At 40.8% G+C, this 23,896-nt stretch overlaps 1 protein-coding gene across 4 annotated transcripts in view; it reads right to left on the bottom strand.

Moving 5' to 3' along the window:
* Xrcc5 (X-ray repair cross complementing 5) overlaps window positions 1–23,896 on the bottom strand; it is a 90,145-nt gene that overhangs the window by 12,696 nt on the left and 53,553 nt on the right. For all 4 annotated transcript variants that reach the window (XM_040752665.1, XM_013113629.3, NM_001281393.1 and 1 more), the window contains 2 exon segments: window positions 2,399–2,508; window positions 79–175 (listed from right to left, as the gene is read on the bottom strand). In XM_040752665.1, coding sequence (XP_040608599.1) covers window positions 79–175; window positions 2,399–2,508 — 207 coding nt within the window.

The raw sequence follows: 23,896 nt of genomic DNA on the forward strand, positions 1-23,896 counted from the left end.
AAATGAAAAAGTAAAAAGGAAAGTTTCATGTATATTTTTAAGTAGCATCAATATCTGAAGGAAACAAGACCATCTTACCCTGAACAACAATTTCCCAGAAATGATTTAATTGCTTAATTTCCACTTTCTCTCGAAGGGCTTCCAGGAAACTGTTGAAGCGCTGCTCTTCTGAAAACTGGGGTGGGCAAGAGTAGAAGAGGCAGGTCAGAGCAAACACAAGGCCAAGCACAGCTCCAGACCAAGGCACTAGACCAGAATCTGTCAGAAACAAAAGCACTTTGGTAATCAGAAGCCAGCAACTCAGACTGCTCTGTCCTTTGGGAACCAGAGAGACGGCTATCACAGAAGGCACGGAGCTGCTCAGAGCCACAGAGATTCTGGCTGCTTAGAGCTTTGTTTTTACCTTTCAGTGCAGATGATTTCAAGCAAAACAACACTTTATTGAATGCTCATGCAGCTCAATACACTGATCATCTGACTTCAAGAGCTGTCAATTTACCCAGTTTTTGTTTCTTTTTGTGATTAACAGAGGTTGATCACAGAACCCCGTGCACAATGATCCGGTGCTCTACTGCTGAGTTACATTACTCACTCCAGCAGTAACTCAACCAACCTTGTTTTGTTTACACCCCTATCTCACCCAGCTCTAGGAGAAAATTTAAAATAAATTTCAACATATTATTTCAATTATAAATATTTCTGTATGTCACATCTAATATATACTATATATGTTTTAAATTAAGAAACATGCTCATCTTGGTTCCTGGCTTCTTGGATCATCCCTCTAATCCTAGCACTGGGGAAATGGAGACAAGGAAATGAAGTGTTCAAGGCTGGCCTCATCTGTACTGTGAGCTCTAAGCCACTATGGACTCCTGAGACTGTGTCAGTGGTCAGGGAGACTACTGAGAAGGGGAGAAAAGGAAAATAGACAACATTATACATCAGAAAATTTAAGATGACAAAGGAGCAAAGAGCCACTAGGTATTTTGTGTCTTTATATGAACTTCATGTTCCTTTAACAGCCTAATTTTACAGCGTACAGCAGGTTTGCGCTGAGATGGACTGATCTGTCTCCAGTCTCTCCTGCTCCTCTTCCGTCTGGTTCTCACCCTAGTTGTGGACCATTGGGCCCCGTCCACACTAGGCTACTGAGACAGACTGTCCACCCATGTCCGAACCAGCCCTGATCCCCCTTAGCATGCAAGATCAGTCAACACTGGGTGCCCTCGAGGCTGTACAGCCAGAGTCCAGCTCTCTCTTTTCTCTAAGGCTCACACTACTTGCTGACATTCTTCGGGAGCTGTGGTGGCAACAAGTACAGAAGTTAGAAGTTCCACTAAGCCTGAGGTGGGGATTTTAAAAGCAACACATTCTACTTCTCCCCATTAGCCAAAATCTGTCTCTACTCATCTGAGCCATCCTTAGTCTTCTCTTGATTCTACTTTTCCAAAACTTTGTTTGCTTGTTTGTTTTTTAATCTGTAGGGGGTGTGGATCATCTACTTCTAATGACATTTTCTCATTTTCTTGTCATTCTTTGTATGAACCTAAATTATTCAAGTAGTAATTTGTTCATTCAGTGTACCAACACAGAAACACTCTACAACTATGTCTACTTTAAAAATACACTTTCTATTTCAAACTGGCTCACTTCTTGCTCAACGGAATAAATGCCCAGAAATGACCCAGAAGGAGTTTATAGGCATTTCCTTCCTTCCTTCCTTCCTTCCTTCCTTCCTTCCTTCCTTCCTTCTTCCTTCCCTCCCTTCCTTTTTTTCCCCCAAGACAGGGGTTTTTCTGTGTATCTCTGGCTGTCCTGGAACTTGCTCTGTAGACCAGTCTAGCCTCCAATTTGGAGATCCAACTGCCTTTGCCTCCCAAGTGCTGGGATTAATGGCCTGCGCCACCACCACCCAGCACCAGCATTTTCTAAAAGTTCCTAATGAAACAAAGAAAACCCACTTAAAACACTGGGAAATTATTATTGTTTGTAGGGTTCTTTGTTTCTTCTGGCATTCATATACCTACTCCTGTCTTTATAAAATCCTTCTCAAAAATCAATTTTCCTAAAAGACTTAGCTTATCCTTTATAATGACAGGGCTATCAGAGGTTACAATGGGACTTTCCTCAGTATGAGCATGTAGGCTGGACACTGGTATCATAAAAAGCCAACTCTGAGGGATGAATCCCCCATCCCACCCCTGCCCCAATTGCCTCCATTCCTCCTGCGTGATGACAATGACAGATGCAGTAATTTAAGTCATTCCCACTCCTCTTGGCATACTGTACTGTTCACGGTGAGAATGATGCTTCCAAAGCCCAGGCTTATTTGTGCAGTGTTGCTTATGCCTGCCCTTTGACAGCTGTTGGGTAGAACATGGGTGAGTGCAGCTACCTGGATGGCCTCCTCCCGGAAAGCTTTGATGCACTCCATACTCTTCATAAAATACAGTGTTTCGTTGGTATCCAAAAACTGCTCAATGTGACTTATTAGCTGGAGACTCGCTACAATACAAGACAATAAATATATTCTCTTAGAGGTGAGGGATGTTTGCAAAAACATAATACAGTCTTACAACTGTAAGGATGAACTCTCATTCAAAAGCCTTGGAATCTGGATGCACACTACCCAAGTTTCCCTGGGAATGGATAAGAAGCAAAATTCTACCTCAGAACTCTATATTTAAGAATGTTGGTGCTGGACATGGTGGCACACATTTTTAGTCCCAGTATTCAGGAAGCAGAAGCGGGCGGATTTATGTGAGTTAGAGGCCAGCATGGTCTACAGAGTGAATCCAGGACAGCCAGGGCTACACAAAGAAACCCCGTCTGGAAAAATCAAAGAAAGAAAGAGAGAAAAAAAGAGGCTGAGGTTTGGTAAGGAGCTAGAGGAATGGCTTAGCAGTTGAGAGCCCACCTACTGCTCTTCTAGAGGCCAGGAGTTCTGTTCTCAACACCAACACAGGGCAGCTCATAGATTCAGGGAAGCTGATGCCCTCTTCTGGCTGCTATGGGCACTGCATTCACATTCACATACTCTCACACAGACACATACATACACACAATTAAAAATAACAAATCAGCCAGTCAGTGGTGGTGCACGCCTTTAATCCCAGCACTTGGGAGGCAGAGGCAGAAAGACCTCTGTGAGTTCAAGGCCAGTCTGGTCTACATAGTGAGTACCAGGACAGGCTCCAAAGCTACACAGAGAAACCCTGTCTCAAAATAATAATAGTTATTATTATAAATCTTTTGAAAAAAGAAAATTGGTAATACTTGTTATTTATTAAGAAATAAAATTAAATTCTAAAGAGCTTAGAATTACAGCTAAACATTCCTTCTGGGGTGTCAAACAGTAGGTTGTGGTAAGATGTTTGTGTTTTGTTTGTTTTTTTTTTAATTTTGGACAGTTCAAAACTACCTTTCCTAATATAGTCATGGGAAATTAATCCTCCAGTTCTTCCCCTAACTCTCAGATTCAGGGTAATTCAAACAGTACCAGGCAATGGAAAGTAACAAGCTAGGGACAACCTACCTTTTCCCAATCCCAGATCACATTAGGAAAGAGCTGCGCACATTCATCATTAGAATGAGCAATCATTACTGTGTCTGTGCCCTTCCTGGACCTGGATGTTTCCCGTGCTTCTCAGCACTGCACTAGCTCTGGACACTTCAGAAGCAATGGCTGTTAGCAGGCAATGGATAAATGCTTCCAAAGGCACAAGGACATTAATAATGTTATCATTTACAAGGCAAGCTGCAACTTGTGACTGCCTCACAAACAAAGAAAAAAAAATTCTTCAGTGTAAAAAATGCAGAGGAGAAGAGAAGCATGCCGTGACCTAACCTGAAGAAGAAGAAGCCAATGAAACATGAGTATCATGGCCTCAAGGTGCCTTTCCTTCACCCCGGAAACTACACACTGCCTGGCTGCTTGACAATTTATGTGGCATGGCCAAGATAGTCTAAGACGACTATTTCCCAAAATCATGACCTCATTTGAACAGTCTGTTTAATATGCACATGTGATTGCAATACTAAAGCAAACTGCTTTTAAGAGTCACCTATGAGGGCTCAAGGCCACTGACTGTGACTCAGAGTCGGAGCATTGTTCAGAGTCTGACAAAAGACCTGAATCAACACCATCTACTCATTTCCTGAGGGCCTTTGAGCATGCAGAAAGGATTAAGAAAAAACTGAATGAAGCATTTTCTAATATAGCAATTTCTCAGGAAAAAAATATCCCCAGGAACCATTCCATCTCTTCTACCAACGGGGAGATTAGGATCTCCATTACTATAAAGCATTTGACAAATTTGAGGATTAAAGAAACACTTCCCTATGCAATTTCAGAAATCTCCCCCAATGTGTCCTCCAGCAGTAAATTAATATCCAAGTACAATGCCAAGGAGGGACAGCATGTTCCAATGGTATTTTTAAGAAAAATAATACAACCCTGATTATCGGGCAGGAAAAAAACCATCTACAAGAAGCTCAAAGCACACAAAAGCATAGTCTCTTTTCAGCATGCAAAGGCAAAGTAACCAAATGTCTGGCATTTCTAATACAGCTCACAACAGCTTCCTTTTGCAGACTGTTCAATGTAAAGTTCACTTAGCATTATATATCTAAGCACAGGGCTGGAGAGATGGCTCAGCTGTTAAAGGCTAGGCTCACAACCAAAATACATGCCTAAGCACAAATAAACCCCTTTAGAGATCAAGGACACTAATCCCAAATACTCCAAATCCTTCATTTTTTTCTGAAATGAGATTGAAGAATTTTAGGAAGCTATAACATAACTGTTTCTCTTTGCTTCAATTAACAACAACTTCATTAGCTTGTCCTAGTTAATATTTATTGTGTAGCTACTATGTACAGGACAGTATGTTATGTTCCTTAGGATTCCATTAAGTTGAAGATAAACTCCTTCCCTTTGAGGACTTTACAGTCTACCGGGGAATGTAATACATATGTACACAATAATAATAACATCAGGGTGTACATATGAAGAAGACTATGAAAGTTGTGAAATCATAGTAACTTCTGAAAAAAATTGTTTATGGGGCTGATTTTTTTCAAAACTTTGGCAATTACAGCTCTTAACTGTGCAATGAAAAGTAGAAGTTGGTTTTCTTCAAATAGAGCCCAGGGAGATAGATGCCTTAGTAGATAGAATGCGTACCACACAAGCATGAGTACATGAGTTCAGTTCCCCAACACCCCTCTAAAGAGAGAATCCTCAGAATATCTTGGCTAGCTAGTCTAACCTAATTAAATTGGTGGGTTCCAGGCTCAATGAGAGACAGTATCTCAAAATATAAGGTGAAGACTGACCAAGGAAGACACCCAAAGTTGACCTCTGGCCTGTACACAAACACGTAAGTCCACATGTACACACAAATGTCCACAAGTATACACACATGTATGTCTACATACACACACACATGTCCACACACATACACCATACATGGGGGGGGGTATGAATAACCCTACCTAGAGTGACTGGACAAGAGTAAGGGGGAAAAAGCGAGTTAGAATTTGGAAGAAGTTTCAAGAGAGTCTGTTTATGTGAGGCAGGTGGAGCTTGACTCCTGGCAAAGAACAGAAGAAGAAAGGGTTCAAGGCCAAGCTTTAGGAACAATATTTAAAGATGGGCAGAGGAATGAGAGCTGCCAGAAGCCAAGAAGGAACAGTCAGAAGGAACATTAAAAACCAGGACTTGGCTCATAGATATTAACAGAAGAAATAAAAAAGAGAGATGTCTGTGTCTAAACTTTCACAGAAAAGGGCCAGCAAGATGACTCAGGTAAGGGTGCTTGTCACTAAGCCTGATAACCTGAGTTCAATCCCTGGAATCCAAGTGATGAAAAGAGACAATCAATTTCTACAAATTGTCCTCTACAGGAGCACCATAGTGTACCTGTCCCTGTAATGCCACACACACAAAATAAATGGGGGAAAACAACAAATAAACACATATTAAAAACACCAAAGATTGAGGGATAAAACATGTCATCTAGTTCATGAACCCATTAAATAATGAAGAGAGGTACTGAACTATTACACAAAAACCACAGTTTTCTTACCCATTTTATCCTGAAATATGAAAGAACACACAGACACACACCAGAGAGAGAGAGAGAGAGAGAGAGAGAGAGAGAGAGAGAGAGAGCCAGAAACACAGACCAGCTTAGAGAAGATACTCACTCAAAATAATCAAATATCAAGGCAACTATCCATCTGCAATGGTGAAATAGTGAAGAAAATGAATGAAGTTTCTATTTATGAGTGAAGTTCTCAGGACTTGTGGGCTTATGAAGATTTAGTACCTGTCTGACTGCTTTGTCCTTTCCCCAACAAGGTTAACAAACTCTGACAAACACAACAACCTTCCAACATATCCAATGAATACCAAGAGCTGCATTTTGTCCTTCTAGAAGCAAGCAGTCATATGGCCAATGCATCTGGCCCCTAACTTGAATCCTGCCTCTTTACCTAGATATTTTGTGGTTCACTGACTATAATGAACCATTTAACACCAGGGAACAACTGTGATTGATAATGCTTTACATACGGAATATTAGGGAGAGACATGAACAAGAGGCTTCCCTTCCAACATTTGGAGCATGTCCCATTTCCCTCCAACTTTTAAAAAAGTAAAATGCAAGATGTGACTGGGAAAAACAAACTTTCCTTCCTAACTGGTTTATGCTTTGGCTCCCCTGCTCTTCAGAATGGAGGAAATGGCTGACCAGGCACATTTTTCTGCTTCCACGGCAGTTACAGGGCTAAGAGACAGTCAGTCTTCATCCTCAATAAGCCACAGATCCAATTATAATGAACCAAAATGTTCAGAATTAGCCAGTGATTCAGTAATACTTATTAGTAGCTAATATAAAAATGGCCATTGGAGGGACCATCCATTTTAGGATACTACAGCCAGTGAAAGGCCTTCATTCCTCTTAGGGAAGCTTCAAAGTTATCTATTCTAGATTCAGGTTGTATATGGGCTTAATACAGTGTCATAGTTAGGGTTTCTACTGCTGCAATGAAAGATGATGACCAGAAAGCAAATTGGGGAGGAAGGGGTTTATTTGGCTTACACTTCAGCATTGCCGTTCATCACTGAAGGAAGTCAGGACAGGAACTCAGTCACGATCCCAGAGACAGGATTGGATGCAGAGGCCATGGAGGGGAACTGATTACTAGCTTGCTTCCCATGGTTTTGCTCAACCTACCTTCTTTCAGAACCTAGGACCCCCAACCCAGGGATGGCACCACTCACCATGGGCTGGGCCCTCCCTCATTGATCACTAAAGAAGATGCCATACAGTTGGATCTCAAGGAGACGTTTCCTCCGTTGAAGCTCTTTCCTCTGATGACTCTAGCTTGTGTCAAGCTGACACACAAAACCACCCAGTACATATAGCAAGAACAGAATCTTGTTCATATGTGAAATGAGCCTCAATAGTATCATGCATTTGTGTCACACTCAAAGGGTACCCAGACACATAAGTGTTCCATCAGAGGAAAACGGCAGACTTTCCTTGTTTTATTTGAAATACATGTCCTCCCTCTACAGAAAGCATATGACACCAGTCCAAGTCCTACAAAACAGGACAACCTTCCTTCTCAGTGCCTGGTAACAAGGGCCAAGACACCTAGGGCCATAACCTAGCCTGCCCCTTCCATTTATTCACTTCTGACTTACAAAGATATTTTTACTCAAATTAAAGAAAGTAACTATGGTTTTTTCCTCTTACCTAACAGGAAGAAGAAAAAAAAAGGCAACAGACTCTCTCACCTGTCACACACCACATATAACAACAGGTACTAAAGACATCCTGAATGATTTCTTCGAACCCAAGCATCATTTAAGATGTCTCCCGATTGAATTCTGCTCACCACTTCAATGCCTCATGGAAGTTTACTTATTGCTCATTTTGCAGGTAACAGTGGTTAAGTCATTTTTAAATGGTAGTAACAGATTACATTCCTAATGACAACTGTATCTTAAAATTTAAAACTTATAGAGCAACAACAAAAAATTAAGCGTTTAAATCAAATAAACATAATGTTAGGGCACTCTTTTTTTTAACAGAATAAAAAGGAGTAATGTGCATCAGCAGATAAAACTCCAGGCAAGGAGTCTGTCACCAATTAAAACCACATGTAAATTACAACCTGCTTTAAGCCAGAAAGTAGGATGGGTTATATGCTTGATAATAAAAGGGAGTCTGTGGTGTTGGTTTTAAAACAGGCAGCTAAAATGAGTCAGCTCACAAAATGGCTTCCCTTTTGTGTCTCTTCAGGGTAGGAACCAGCTGCTGCGGGTAGCTGGGTAGAGCTTGTGAGTTTATCGGCCAGGGGGAAAGAAGTCACTCTACACATTTAATGCAGGAAATGTAACTCGAGCAGTCATTATCCTCATGAAGAACAGTTAGGAAGCCAACTGATACTGTATCTTCTGTAAGGCGGCACACAACAACAGCAAGAAGCCTTCAGCACCTTGTGCCATTCAGCACAAAGAACGTGAGGCAGCCAGAGCCCGGGGAACCTGTCCCGGAGACACAGCCGTGAAGGACCAGAGGGTGCGGCACAGAGAGGAGAGACTCTCCCACTGCTCTTTCCCTTCCCTCTAACAACCCTCCTACCAACTTCCTGCCAGAATTCCCCTTTGACTGAACCCTGCAAACATCTATAGACCTGGGAGAATGCCAGGCCACTCGGTTTTAACAGAATAAAAAGGGAGACAGCATCTGCAGAATTTTCGCTTCCTTTCCTAGTGAGGTGGGATACAACAAAACCCACTCAAGGGACTGACAAGGTTCACCAGCATATCTGAAGCTTTTCTTGGGTATGGTTTTTTTTTTAAGTTTTACTCTATGAAAACAAAGTCACATAAGAACCATTCACTGAACTAATTGTAACACCTTTAACTAAGTGGCGTGCATTTCCTTTCTCTTTGGGTTTAACGTGGGGAAACAGAGCAGCAGTTAACCACCACACCACCACATGGTTGTGGAAACATACAGAAGATCCTAGAAGCAACTATGGCTTCCCACTGGACCCAGATAAATTACAAAAAGAAGGTATTTCAAGTATTTCTTTTTAAGTGACAAAAGACAGGCTGATTTGTTTCTTATTATAAGATCCCAAGAAGTAGCCAGGCGTTGGTGGCGCACGCCTTTAATCCCAGCACTCGGCAGGCAGATCTTTGTGAGCTTGAGGCCAACCTGGTCTACAGAACGAGTGCCAGGATAGGCTCCAAAGCTACACAGAGAAACCCTGTCTGGAAAAAAAAAAAAAAGATCCCAAGAAGTTTTACTTGGATGTCTGTGCATCTGGCTCTAATATTCCTGTTTGAGTTTGTATAATCGCTAGTGAATATTCTTATTGGAGAAAAAGAAATCAAAAGACACAGAACTACAAAAAACTTTATGAGCCTGAAAATGGCCTTTAAAATTGCCTGTTCAAGCAGCAGTAGTAGACAGAGCTTGCCCTTAGCCTCTTTTGTCTGTTGCCCCTGAGGAACTGTTCTGCTGGACTCTGCCTCATAACCCTTCAGTTAGCCCAAGGGGTGTGGCTTCCTTGTAGAAAGAGAACAGAGCTCAACAGATACACAAGAATCCATCACCATCATGCATGCTGGGTACCAGGGGAAACTGAACTGAGAAAACAAAGTGCTGATCATTAATACAGACCTGGATTATTTTATTATCATTATCATCATCATTATCACCATCATTGTCATTGTTGTGGTCATCCTCACCATCTCTTTCCAATAAGTAAAAAACTCAATTAAAATCTCACCATCTAAGCTCCACAAGTTCCATCACAGCCCATTTTTTCATGCTTAACGATTTTCTCATTAAATGCAGTAATTTCTCACAAATTGCACTAATAAAAGCAAGTCCTGCTGGTGTTTCCTCCCTTTTTAAATGCTGTCTTTTCATTGATGTGTTAAATTAAAACCCCAGGCACAAGGAGCAGAGTAAATGTAAAGTCTTTGTTGTCAGGGTCTATTCCTACAAACTATGAGAGAGCTCTTGTTTTATTTTTGTTTTTAATTGTGCTAATTGTGAGTCCTACTTCTGTGGCTACAAGAAAGGAGGACACTGAAGGCTTCTTGACCTTAGCTTACTGTATAATAAAAATGGTAGGGTGAACTAAAGAAAAACTAGGAAAATGACATCCAGTTGGGTCACTGGCTATGAACTCACCACATGTCAAAAAGCATGACAATGTATCATCTTAAAATCTGGATGGACAATACTCTATATTTTTAACAGTTTGGTTGTAAGGCCAGATCTCTTCCCAGGGTGGGTGGCAAATTTTGAATTTCATGGTCAATGGGTGAACTCCACAGCATTTTATGATCTTGCTATTTTTTTCATTAAAACATATGTTAAATATTAAAAGCCCATTAACATTTCCCACAAAGCCTAAAGGTCATCAATTAATACAAGAAATATAGCAGTGAAATACAGAACAAAGAACATCTTCTCTCTAAGATGATTCATTTTTCTCTAGTTCCAGAAAAAAAAAAGAAGGAATATATTTGAAGCAAAAAAGTCATGCCATGCTAACATAAGAAAGAAACCAAAGGGAGACTTGCTCATTAAACAAAGAAGAGATTCCTTTGGTTTGTTTATACAATGTATACACCATATGTTTTACTGTATATGCCATATTCCTGAAAGATGTACTGGGCTTGGGATGAGAGGCAGGAATGGAAGCGAAAGATGGGCTCCACAAGTTCCCAAGGTCCTAGAACTCTAATACTTAGAGTTAGTAGCAAAAGTTAGTTACTAAAATAAGAGATAAGGAGGAATTAAGAGCCTCACCATCTTGATTTGATCCTAGTCCAGATGGGAAACAAGAAGAAAGAGGATGCAAGACAGCAGTGCTTTGCAGTAACTGGCTTCATACCTGAGTAGATGCTGATGTCATCACCTACTGCAGGGATTAAGCAGAAGGAACCAAGTAGCCATAGTAACAGCACAGCCAAGAGGAAACAGTCTGGAACAAGAACCCAATCTGGCAATGGGATCCAATTAAAACTTGGTAATTGAATGAAATTGAAATTCATGTATCAGTTGAGGATATACAATGAGTGATGAGTCACATTTCACAGGCAGGCACTGGTTGAAGATGCTTTTGTACATACCAGAGGCAAAGGCAGCACCTTGTTTACAAGATGAATCATGAATCTGAGTCATTCTTGAAATATCAGTACTAGACATTTTAGAACAATCATATTCTTCATAAATCTTCTATAACTCCATACTAGCACCCTTTATCAATGCAGCACTTTCCTTAAGAACCCTCAGATCTCCTTTTTCTCCCATTTACAGTTTTCCTCTACTGTTTAATAAAGAAAGTTTAATATTTAGAGTTCAATTTATAGAAATGCTGTATTTCTCCATGTGGTGGCTAATCTTCTTTGCCAACTCTACTGGACTTGGACTCACCTACAAAACATATATTTGAGTGTATGGTTGAGGGAGATTCCAGAGTTTTGCTGAGGAAGGAAGACTCACCTTCAATGTGGGTAGTTAATGATGGTTTGAATAGGAATGGCCACCACAGGTTCATAAAATGCTTGGTCACTAAGGAGTGGTACTATTGTTGGAGGAAGGGTGTCACTGGGGGGTGGGCTCTGAGGTTTCCAATGCTGCCCAGTATTACTTACTGCCTGCTGCTCAGGATATAGAACTCTCAGCTCTCTCTCCAGCACCATGTCTGCCTGCATGCAGCCATGCTTCCCACCATGACAACAACAGACTAAATTTCTGAACCTGTAAGCCAGTCCCAATTAAATGATTTCCTTTATAAAAGTTGCCATGGTCATGGTGTCTCTTCACAGCAATACAACTTTACTAAGACAGAAGAACCATCTCATGGACTGGTCCTAGACTGAAAATGAGGCAAAACAAGCAAAGCACCAGCATTCATCTCTCTCTGATTCCTGGCTGTGGATGTAGTGTGAGCAGCTACCTCACATCCAGCCACCATGGTTTCCCTGCTACTATGGACAATCTCCCTACAAACTGTGAGCCAAAATAAAGAGAACCTTGTGTAAGATACTATTGTCAAGGATTGTGTCATAGCCAGGAGAAGAGTAACTAATATATTCAATTTCTTCTTTAATAGGTACTGGATTTGGGAACTGATTAAAAGAATCAAAGGAAACATTCTGGTGCAACTCAAATTCCTGTTACTTCCAAGCTGTGGTCTATTAAAGTTAACAATAGAAACAAGTGACTCACTACAAGCTGGCAATATGCAGAGAGCATAAGAAAACATGGAAGTCGTTTTGTCCCACCAATGGGACAAACTATATCAACATGATAATGAATTATACTACAAGAAAACTGTGGCTAGGCATTGCTGTGTACAGGTTCTCAAAGCACAAGCATTTCAGAGTAAATCTGGGGAAAAGACAGGGCCTTTTTTTTTTTTTTTTTTTTTTTTGCTAGAATAGCATAAGCAAGCATAGAGAGGGAAGAAAGCTCATGCCAGGCAGGGATCAAAGGGAATGCTGTTTGGTTTGAGTACAGGGTTCACAGACGAGATCACAAGAATGATGGGCCAGAAATGGCAACATGGAATCAAATTGCAGCAAGTCTTAGACAGTGGACATGAGGTGTGATTAAAAAGGGCTGACCCACATACTATAAGCTAAATCTGCACAAACACATGGGCTACACTGAAAATAAGAACTTTATGGATAATTGATACAGGATGCTGGAACTGACCAGTGGTGAAATAATGATAGCTTAAAATAGCATAGTGGTGGTTAGGATGGAAAGAGAGATGTGAGAACAAATTTAGAAATGAAGGGAATTTAAAATGACTACTAAGTGGCCTGAAATGGCCATCAACAATAAAGGGACAAAAAAATAGCAAAACATGATTTGGGGGAAGTACTGCAAACACCATGAACACTGAAACAGGTCATCACTTAGGCTGCCGTGTCACTTGGGATACCTTTTTCCCCTCTTATCTACCTTTGATGACCTACTCCTTGAATTCTTCCTCAAACTGTAGTTCACCTGCACCTGGACTCATACAGTCTGCCTTCCCTCCTACTACTTAATAGCTTGCCTGCACTCCCCCCCTACTGAAGGATCACATCCAATCTCATGCCTTTATAGATCATTTCTGTGGTGACTTTCCCCAGAAGTACTTACATTCAGATCTGGGTAACCAACTTAATATGCTGCTCCTTTCTCATCAATAGCAACCCCTTCTGGATGCTCAAGCCAAAAATCTTGGGAGACCCCCCCCCCCAGAAACAGCTGACCAGACAAAGGTTAACTCTTGAATCCCAGGCATCAGCCTGGGAAGCCAGCATGGGACTGATCAAGACCCCCTGAATGTGAGTGTCAGTGAGGAGGCCTAGGGAATCTATTGAGCCTTGGGCAGCAGATCAGTACCCATCCCAAGTATACACACGGACTTTGGACTCCCATAGAACAATGTGAGGTGCACTCTCACCCGAACTCTTGGGGAAGGGTCTAGGCCCTGCCCTATATGAAATGACAGACTATGCACACCCCCATGGAGGGCCTCACCCTCCCTGGGGAAATGAGGGGATAACGGGGGGGCGGGGGCTCGGGAGGAAGGGAGGGAATGGGAGAGGGACCTGGAACTGACTTGTGAAGCAACCTTGTTTCTTATCCAAATTTAAACTGGAAAATAAAATTTAAAAAAAAAATCTTGGGAGTCACTCTTGATCTCTTTCCTTCTCCCAGACCCCATCAGCAAAACTGTCTGATGTACTTTCAAATCATAACAAGGACCTGACTCTTCTCACATGCCTTGCTCCCTCCACCCCGAGGTTTAACACAGCAACTTTCTAGTCATCTGTCTCTCTGTCTACCTTTCTCACTAAGGCACAAGGCAGAAGTCAATCAGATTGCCTTCTACTCATCACCTTCTAGGGTTTCCTGTTTCACAGAGAGTACAAGATCTGAAGATCCATCACTCTGTGATACGTGTCCAGCTATTGCTCTGATCTCTTCTCCTACTCCTGTGCTCCAGGAACCACACTGGTTTCCCTGAAGGGGAGCCATGCACATCCCGCTTCAAAGGAGCATGTTTCTCCTGCCTGTAAACTCACACCACAGAATATCTTCACAACAGTGAGGCCTTCTCTGATCCCTCAGACAAAAGCATATCTCTTACCCCAGAATAACGAGGCCTCGCACTGTAATCATTTGGATAGTATTCTTCCAAAATTCATGTCCTTTTTAGAACCTTATGTTGGGGTCCATAAAAATGGCTTTGCTTCATCTAGGCTTAAGGTCAGAGAGTTCAAAACTATCCTTATTCGTCCAAGGTTAAAGTCATAAAGCCTAAAGGTATCAGGCATGGGTACTGTAGGATGTTTGGTCTTAGGCATGGATGTCTTATCTAAATAACAAGAGACTCAGTCTAAGGTGTGGTTACTATTAACCCCCAAGGACAGATAATGAGAGATTTAGTCTAAGGTGTGGTTACTAAATGTTTGGAGAAATAAGGAAGAAAGTCTGTTTGTTCCGTGTATCATGATAAAGAAATCTTCCCCTTTTTAGTCTGGGTATGTAAGAATGATGAAGAATAAACTTGGGGTGCTCAGTATTCACTAAATTGCCCTCCCGACTCTGTATTTTGTGTCTCTATCTTTTTCTTAGCATCTTTACCTGACGTTTCTCAATCCACACTCCCCCTCTCAGGTATGAACCAGGCAAGTCCGCTGGATCTGACTGAAGCCCCAAAAAGACAGGTTCCCACAAATAGCCCCTCAACATGGGGCACAAATAAACATGGGCTCCTACCACCCTACAATGTGACTTACTTGGAAATAAGACCCTTGCAGAGATAATTAATATGAGGACACTACAGTGGGTTTGAATCTAATATGACTGGTCTCTTTATAAAGCAACAGCAAATATAGACACGAATACATACGGAGAGCTCCATATTAGGAGGCAGAGACCCCAGTAATACATCATAAGACAAGAACACTAAGGATTGCCAGATGTTACCAAAAGCTACACAAGAGTCACTAAACACATTCTCCCTTGAAGACACTATATCTGCCAAACCTTGACACAGGCTCCCAGTCTCCAGAATGATGAGATCAATCTTGTTGCTTTAAAAAAAAATCTGTGATCAATACATTATTTATAACACTTAAATATTCAAGAATACATCTACAATACAACTACTGTACCTAAAGCTCAGGTACCATTGCTGAAAGGGGGACAGAAAGACCATAAGAGCCAGAGGAACAGGAAGTTCTCTGTGAGATGTGTCTCCTAAAAATGTCAGAGAAACTATATAAGGAGAAACAGTCTTCCCCAGGGAAGAGCACACAACTCGTTATCCAATACCAAGTGATCAGTCCTAAAACCATACACAGGAGTAATATAGAGACTGAGCAGGCTGTAACACAGGATTAACAGTATACGGACTCAGCAAGCTGTATTTATACATGCATATGCATGCACAACACCAAATAAAGAAAAACAGGTCATGAATTAAAAACAAACTTCTGTTGCTTTAAGCCATTCAGTTTGTCCTACTCTGCTCCAGTAGCCTTGGAAACTAATGGGTACTTACCATTATTGGGCATGCATACTTTATTTGCTATCTGTATATGTTTTGCTGTCATAACTTACTCACAGAAGACATTCAACAAACTTTGCTAAATCCATGAACAAATGATCCAAGTCTCATTGTTTGATCTTCTAAAACCACGTGGAATGAAGATGCCTTCTTAGAGTTCCTTTAATTTAAAATAACACACTATACATTTGGTGCTTGCTATTTACTTCAGGAAATGGACAGTCTAGAACTTTCTTTTACTATGTCTCTAATGTTACAGAAATGGAAACAGCTCCAATGAAGCTCTATGGAATAGGAAAATCCACAAAGAAGAATAAAACACATAGTAGACTACATAGAAATACAGGGTGATGATGCATAACTAATATGATGATAACTATATGTACATACAAAGTCATTGTTTATTTTCTTGTTGCTGTGATGAATTACCCTGGCAAAAGCAACTTGAGTGAAAAAGGGTTTATTTTGCTCACAATTCAGGCTATAATCCTTCATAGTATGGAAGTCAAGGCTTGAAGCAGAAATATTAAACTACACAAAATTAGGGATGACCTATGGGGAAGTCCTGTGTATATGTAAATAAAGCACTGTTGGCCAATAGGGAAGCAAGATAGGTGGGACTAGGAGTCTAGGAGGATTCTGGGAAATGTAGTGAAGGGAGTCATCGCCATGTGATTCCCGGGAAGAGGGGACACAAGTTTGCATTCCCAGTAAGATAAGACCTTATAAAATAATATATATATTACTAATATATAATAATATATTATATATAAATATATATTTATATATAAATACAATTATATATAAATATATAATAATAATAAAATACTAATATATAAAATATATATTAGTAATTATGGGTCAATAATTAAGTCAGAGCTAGCCGATAAGAAACAATAGCAAATGGCCAACAACCTCATAATTAATATAGCCTCCTGTGTGTTCATTTGGGACTGATGCGGCTCTGGAGCCAGGCTGGCGGGAAGACTACACATTATAAAGGCTATAAGAACTTGAAGCAGTAAGTGACATTACATCCACATTCAAGAGCAGAAAGCAATAAATTAATGTGCTCATATTTGTCTCAGCCATCTTTCTCCACTCTTACACAGTCCAGAATTCTGAGTATAGAGAATGGTGCCATCCACAGTGGGTGAGCCTTCCCCCATGGTTAACAAAATCAAGATAATCCCCCATAGACATGCCAACAGACCAACCTAAAATAGAAAATCTCTTATTGAGACTCCTTTCACAACTAACTCCAGATTGTCTCACAACTATAACTCCATACCAGAGACTCCAATACCCTCCTCTGGCCTCCACGGGTACCAGGCACACTTATGGTATTATAGCCTAGATTATTCCACATATATTTTCTTACATACATGCAGGAAAAATACTTACACAAATAAAATTTTTTTAATTTTTTTTCTTTTCAAGACAGGGTTTCCCTATGTAGCTTTGGAGCCTGTCCTGGGACTAGCTCTTATAGACCATGCTGGTCTCGAACTCACGGAGCTCCGCCTGCCTCTGCCTCCCAAGTGCTGGGATTAAAGGTGTGCACCACCATTGCCCAGTTATTTTTAAATTTTTAACACATATTATCTTATTAATATGTTCAATTTTTATTTTATGTGTCATTTCAAAGTCATTTTAAAATAATTTTATTTATTTTTGGTTGTCCTTTGTTTTCTGGGGCTTTTGTTTGTTTGTTTGGTTTTGTCTTTGGCTCCATGTGTAGTTTGTGCCTGCTTGATGCCCAAGAGGATCGGAAGAAGGCATAGCTCTAGGGATCTAGTGCTCTTTTCTGGTCTCTGCAGGTGCCTACTTTTACACACATGGCATTCACATAGAGACAAAAACATATAAGGCAAATAGATTTTAATAAAATTTTTAAAATAGATTGAAAAGAAGAGAAATGGAACAAATTATAGGGTAATACAGACTAGATTGTTCTATATGTATTTTCTTTTCAGTGCAAAGGTAAATAATTGAACAAAATAAACATGAGCTTAGTAAGAATGGCACAGAAGAAGAAACAAATGAGAGGAAAAACAAACCTATACATTTTGCCCATCTATAAGCACTCGTTAAGACCTGATACATTAGTTGGACATTGGTGGCGCAAGCCTTTAATATCAGCACTCGGGAGACAGAGGCAGGCGGATCACTGTGAGTTCAAGGCCAGCCTGGTATGCAGAGCGAGTGCCAGGATAGGCTCCAAAGCTACACAGAGAAATCCTGTCTTGGGAAAAAAAAAAAAAAAAAAAAAGACCTGATACATTAAAGTATCTACCACCATCACGATATCTCTGTCCGCTTCCCACAAGTAATGACCTTTAAGTGCTGATACATTCCAAAATCTATGTGCTGTCTGCCACCCTAAGTGACCTCTTCCCTTAGCAATCTGAATGACTTCTTCTCATAGAGTTCTAAAACCAAGAATAGCCTTGTAACATGCGTTTATTTTTCTAAGAACACCCTGTATTACCTGAGCTGACCGTTTTCTTTTTGGTACTGTGCAGAAACTCACTTCAGTCTCTTAGTGAGTGAGGTGAGACAAAGATTACAAAGGCCTTGCTAGCTCAAAAGCTCTCAAGGGGAATAACTTTCAATACCCAGCACATCACAGATAGCACTAGACAGAAAATCAACAAAGACGTGCATTTGAACAAATGACCAGGCAAATGGCCACTTCTGGAACCCTTCAGTTAGCAGAGCAGAAAGCACACTCCTTGTAAGGCCAAAGGGAACATGTTAGAGCAGGCTACATGGCAGGTCCACAAAAGACTTAGCACCATTCAAAATGCTTTTTAGTCATGACAATTCAATCCAAAACTGACAGAAAGTTGGGAAGTTCTCAAAAATTGAAAGTTTTAAAATATATTTCTTGCTTGGCATAGTGGCATATGCCTGTAATCCCACAACTTGAGAGGCTGAAGGAAAAGCAATGTGAGTTCAAGGCCAGACTAGTACATAGGATGTAGTAGGTTCAAGATCAGCCTGAACCACATAGTGAGAGCATGATTCAAAAAGCAAAAGCAAACAAATAAAACATACAGCTTTAAATACCCAAGGGTCAAAAAAGACTACGAAAGGTACTAGAAAATGTTTGAACTGGATAAAAATAAGTACACAACACATGACATTTTAGTATGTGCAGCGAAAGAACTGCTTAGAGTGAACGTATAGCTGTGAATGCCTAGATACGCAGAGGCTTTAGGGGCTGGGCAAATTGCTTAATAAGACAATGAACTGCTTGCTATGCAAGCATGAGTGTGATTCCCAGAATCCATATGGAAAGGCCAGGAAGGATGCATGTAATGCACTTGTAATCCCTGCTCAGGGAAAGTAGATTCGTGGGTTGCTGGAGCTCTCTAACCAGTCAGTCCAGGTCACTTAGTGAGCTCCAAACCAGTGAGAGGCCCAGTCTTCAAAACCAAGATAAATACAGTCATGGCCTTTGGTTGCCAGGGCCCTTGGTTGCCAGGACAACCTCCCAGAGGTCGAAAGTAACTCCCTATTGCTGAAGACACCATCACTTAGGACACAGGAGCAGAGATCTGAGATGGATTCAACCTGAAAGCCTACTCCCTGAGCACACTGCTCTTCCAAAGGACCTGAGTTCAGTCACGTCAGGTGGCTCACATCTTCCTATAACTCCAGCTCCAGGGGATCCAAAGTCATCTTCTGGCCCCTGTGGGCACACACACACACACACACACACACACACACACACACACACACACACACACCAACTAAAATTAAAAACAGTTGGGCGGTGGTGGCCCACACCTTTAATCCCATCACTCAGGAGAGAGGCAGGCAGATCTCTGTGAGTTTGAGGTCAGCCTGGTCTACAGAGAGAGTTCCAGGACAGGCTCCAAACTACAGAGAAACCCTGTCTCAAAATAAATAAATAAATAGCTAAATAAATAAGTAAAAACAGCTTTTTAAAAAGACAAGCCACAAACAGTCAACTTTGAAAATCATATTTGATAAACAACTGGACCAGAACATACATATCTCTGCATCTCAGTAAGACAAACCTATTAAAAGTCATCAAAAATTGAAATGCAAATTCACTCCCCCCCAAAAAAGATATACAAGTAGTTTATAAACAGCTGCACATTAAAACCATAAGGAAATACAAAAACAAAAGACAACGTGGGTTATCAAATATCTAAGGAAATTAAAACCCTGAGTTTTGCAGGTGAGGATGGTACGATAGACCTCTTTTCAGGGATTTGGCTGCTTCTAAAAAGTTAAAACGGGGGTCAGTGAGATGGCTCCTTAGGCAGAATTGCCTGACAACTTGGGTTCAGTCCCTGGAGTCCACGGTAGAAGAAAAAGAACAGCTTCCTCTGACCTGTATACATGACATGTGGCAAGTATGCCTGTAGACACTCGTACACACATACACACACATAATTACAGTAACAATAATAAACTTCATTTTTTTTCCAAAAAGTTATACATGCACAAACCATACTTGCATACAAATGTCTGAAACAATCCTAACTGGAAACAATCCAAGTGTCCACCATCTGGTGAATGGATAAATAAAACGTGATATTACTGAACAGGTAAGCAGGTAAAAAATAAGGCTCTGTATCCATTATTTTACCCAGAAATAAGCAGTCTGTTGAAATACAGGAATCCACTCCTGCTATAGATTCCAATGTGGACAACCTCGAAAATATGATCAGTGAAAAGCCGAGTGCAAAAGACTTTTCTAGAAAAAGCAAACCTGCAGTGACAAAAAGCAGTTGCTTGCAGTGGGATGGGAAGCCAGAACTGACTACAGGCAGGCATGAGGAACTTCTGGGAGCAAGAAAATGTTCTTTCACTGGATCTCAGGGTGACAACACTGCTCTATGAAATGTAAAAGCTCCTCAAAACGTACTTACAAGGAAACTTCACAGCAGAAACACTTACTTCAACAAAGCTGTTGAGAGCTGGCTCCAACAATCAGTCAGTACCACTCGTGTAGGAAACCTAGAGATCTACCTCAGTGGAGAAACACTACACGTTCCTACTATGGACCAGTTACCAAAACTCAGCTGGGAAAATCAGCCCCATGCATATGGGAAAATACTACAGGAAATGACAGAACACAGTTCTCTGGGTAGAGCGGCTCATTCGATAAAAGTCTATCTTGCTGCTGTTTCCACAGACACCTCTGCTGACAACAGAACTCTTCTGCACGTGAATCAAACTCCCGTCCCACTTCTGTCCAGAGACGTGAGTGTGCCATTTTTAGTTCTAAGTCTTGTGTAGCCATGCATGGACCTAAGAGAGACTAACTGTACCAATTACACTTGCCATTTCTTCCTGTGTCAGCATATTTTTGGCCTTGGGCTTGCAATCTGAAAGGAGAGGACCACACACTTTTATTACATCTAAGCGAGACTCCAAGCTGTTTCTCGGCTCCTCGCAACACATCTCAGCCGATTAGTGCCTATTTCAACAAAAGTCTAACAGCCTTTCCTAAACATCTTAATTGGTTAAGAGCTTCTGTCGTTTGCCACCAGCAGTCACTCTAACTCATTGATTAAAGCATTTTGCACATCAGCACAATCTGAAATCCATTTCTTTTTCAACCAGCTGGGCCTGAGAAGCAATCCTTAAGGCAGCCCAATACAAGCACCAAGTGCAATGTTCTGTGTGACAATGATCTACCACCCAAGGAAGAATCAGAATGTATAGAGAGTGGAAGGGGGAAAACCAAATTGCCATGAGTAAGTACTTCACTGTTTTCTGTCTTATAAATCGTATCATGCGCATTTACTGCAAGTGTGAACTCTAGCAGCAAGCTGACTGACATACCCTTTCCTCCTAAGTACCTACAAATGCTGCGTTTCCACAGAAGCCACCTGTGAACACTGTGCCCTATCTCGTTGGTGGCAAAAGTCACCAGTACAAGCTTGTGGTTCAGTATATACAAGGAATGTCTGAATGGACTCTGGCCTCATCTAGTTACCTGATGCAGGGAAGTCAAGAATAAGATCTACATTTGGGGACCAGGAGAGATGGCTCAGCTGTTAAGAACATTGATTTTTCCTTCTAAAAGTCCTAGGTACGATTCCCAGCACCCATGTGGCAGGCAGCTCACCACTGCCTGTAATGCCAGTTCTAGGGGATCTAATGGCCTCTCCTGACCTTCACAGGCTCTACACACAAGGTGCACAGACACACATGCACACAAAATATGCATATACATAAAAAACTCAAAAAATTTTAAGTTACATTTTTAGACAGTGAAAAGGGTACCTTTCCCACTTCTAACATAAAATGGAAACAACAACAAGAACAAACCTACTCAGCAAGTTTTAGGCAGGCCACTTCACTACACTACATGAAGAAACAAAACCATCAAAGACAAGGCTTGCTGTGGTATGTTACATACAAACCTCCTTTAATGCTCTCAAGAGAAAGCTACACGCTCACTTTGAATACAGGGATCACAGTACATGTTCATTTGTATGCTATAGGCATCTCTTTCTTAAGGGACAGCCAGGTCACATTCTCCAAAAACCCAAGCACTATACTGGAGATTCTCTCACCCACAGAGTAACAGGAATAAATTTAAGAACTTAGAATGGGTGGAAGCCTTTAGAAGAGTTGTTGAAATATGAAAATGCATTCACACACACACACACACATACATATATATAATGGTGTGCGTACATATTCATGGATGGAAGCATAGGCACATGTGTGTGTTATATGTATGTGTGTGCACTAATATCTGTAGAGGCCAGAGGAAAACATTAGTGTCTTCTTCATGTACTCTCCATCTTGTTTTTAATTTAATGTATTAGTGTGTGTGTATGCATGTGTATAAATGTGTGTACATGTTTGTGCATGTGTGTATGTGTGTGTTTGTGAGATGCCACAGCATGCATATAGAGGTCAGAGGACAACTTCATGGGGTTCTCTCCTTCCACCTTTACGTGGGTTTCAGAGATCAAACTCAGGTCATGAAGGTTGCACAAGTACATTTATCCATTGCACCATCTTGCCAGGCCTCCTCTCATAGATCGTGGAGCTCACCAGTTTAGCTAGGCTGCCTAGCCAATGAACTCTAAGCATCACGTGTCACTACTCCCCAGGGATTACAAGCATACTCCACCATGCCCAGCTGTTTTTTTATGTGAGTGCTAGGAATCTGGACTCCGGTCCTAAAGCTTTCATGGCAGGCACTTTACCAACTAAAGCCACGATTCCAGCCCTGAAAGTACTCTAATGACAGTTACAAGTGCATGATGGCCTGTACTTTCCACATAATGTCATTTTTAGTTTCTCTTTTCATTTTTATTTCACATTTCATTTCAATTATTTGGCTGATGAATTTTATTACACTAAGATGTACACCTTAGAATAGTGGTGTGTGCCAGTTTAAGCTATAGAGGCTATAGAGGACATGAACTGACTCCTGGAACTGGATATGGTGTCCTCTACACATTTGCAATAATCTGTGGAAAGCCATCCTAACTCTTCTGGGTCTTGATCCATCCATGTGGAAGATGACTCCAAGGGCCACTGATGTGTAATTACTGTGTCAAATAGTAACACATCTCTTCTGCAGGTCCTTCAGGATTCCAGATAGTCTTTTATGTTCGAGTATGATGATATGTCTTGATAAATGATGCATGAAATAAGCCTGATACTCAGGTTCTGACTTAACAATTTTAATCAAATCAAAAAAGAAGTGAAAATTCAATAAAAAATATAAATTATAGTCTAAACCCTAAGAGTTGCCAATTGTGTGTTCTCTCCTTCATGACTGCATGTATCAGGAATAAGAAAGCATGTCAAAAATCTCTTTAATGTTTATGGATCTTAAGATCTTTACAAGTTAATCACTGTATTCAGTATCTTTTTTATGTTCAAGATATTTAGCAGAAGTTTTTTTCTTAAATTGAGAAGTTCTGTGTAGATAACGACCATATTTGTTTTTTATTTGTTTGTTTTGTTTTTCAAGACAGGGTTTCTCTGTTTAACAGTCCTAGCTGTCCTAGAACTCACAGAGATTTGCCTTCCCTTTGCCTTCTGAGTGCTGGGATTAAAGAAGTATGCCACCACTGTCTGGCATCCACGTTTTAATCTAATCTTTATTTGGACAAAGCTCTGACAGATTATTTAATTCATACTCAGAATTATAGATATTATGGCAAACTACAAAAAGGAAACACACACACACACACACACAACCGGGGGGTGGGGGTAGATTCTTTTAAATCACAAGGCTCAAAAACCCACAGTTCAT

Source organism: Mesocricetus auratus, unplaced genomic scaffold (genome assembly GCF_017639785.1).
Source record: "Mesocricetus auratus isolate SY011 unplaced genomic scaffold, BCM_Maur_2.0 Super-Scaffold_100010, whole genome shotgun sequence".
NCBI lineage: Eukaryota > Metazoa > Chordata > Mammalia > Rodentia > Cricetidae > Mesocricetus > Mesocricetus auratus.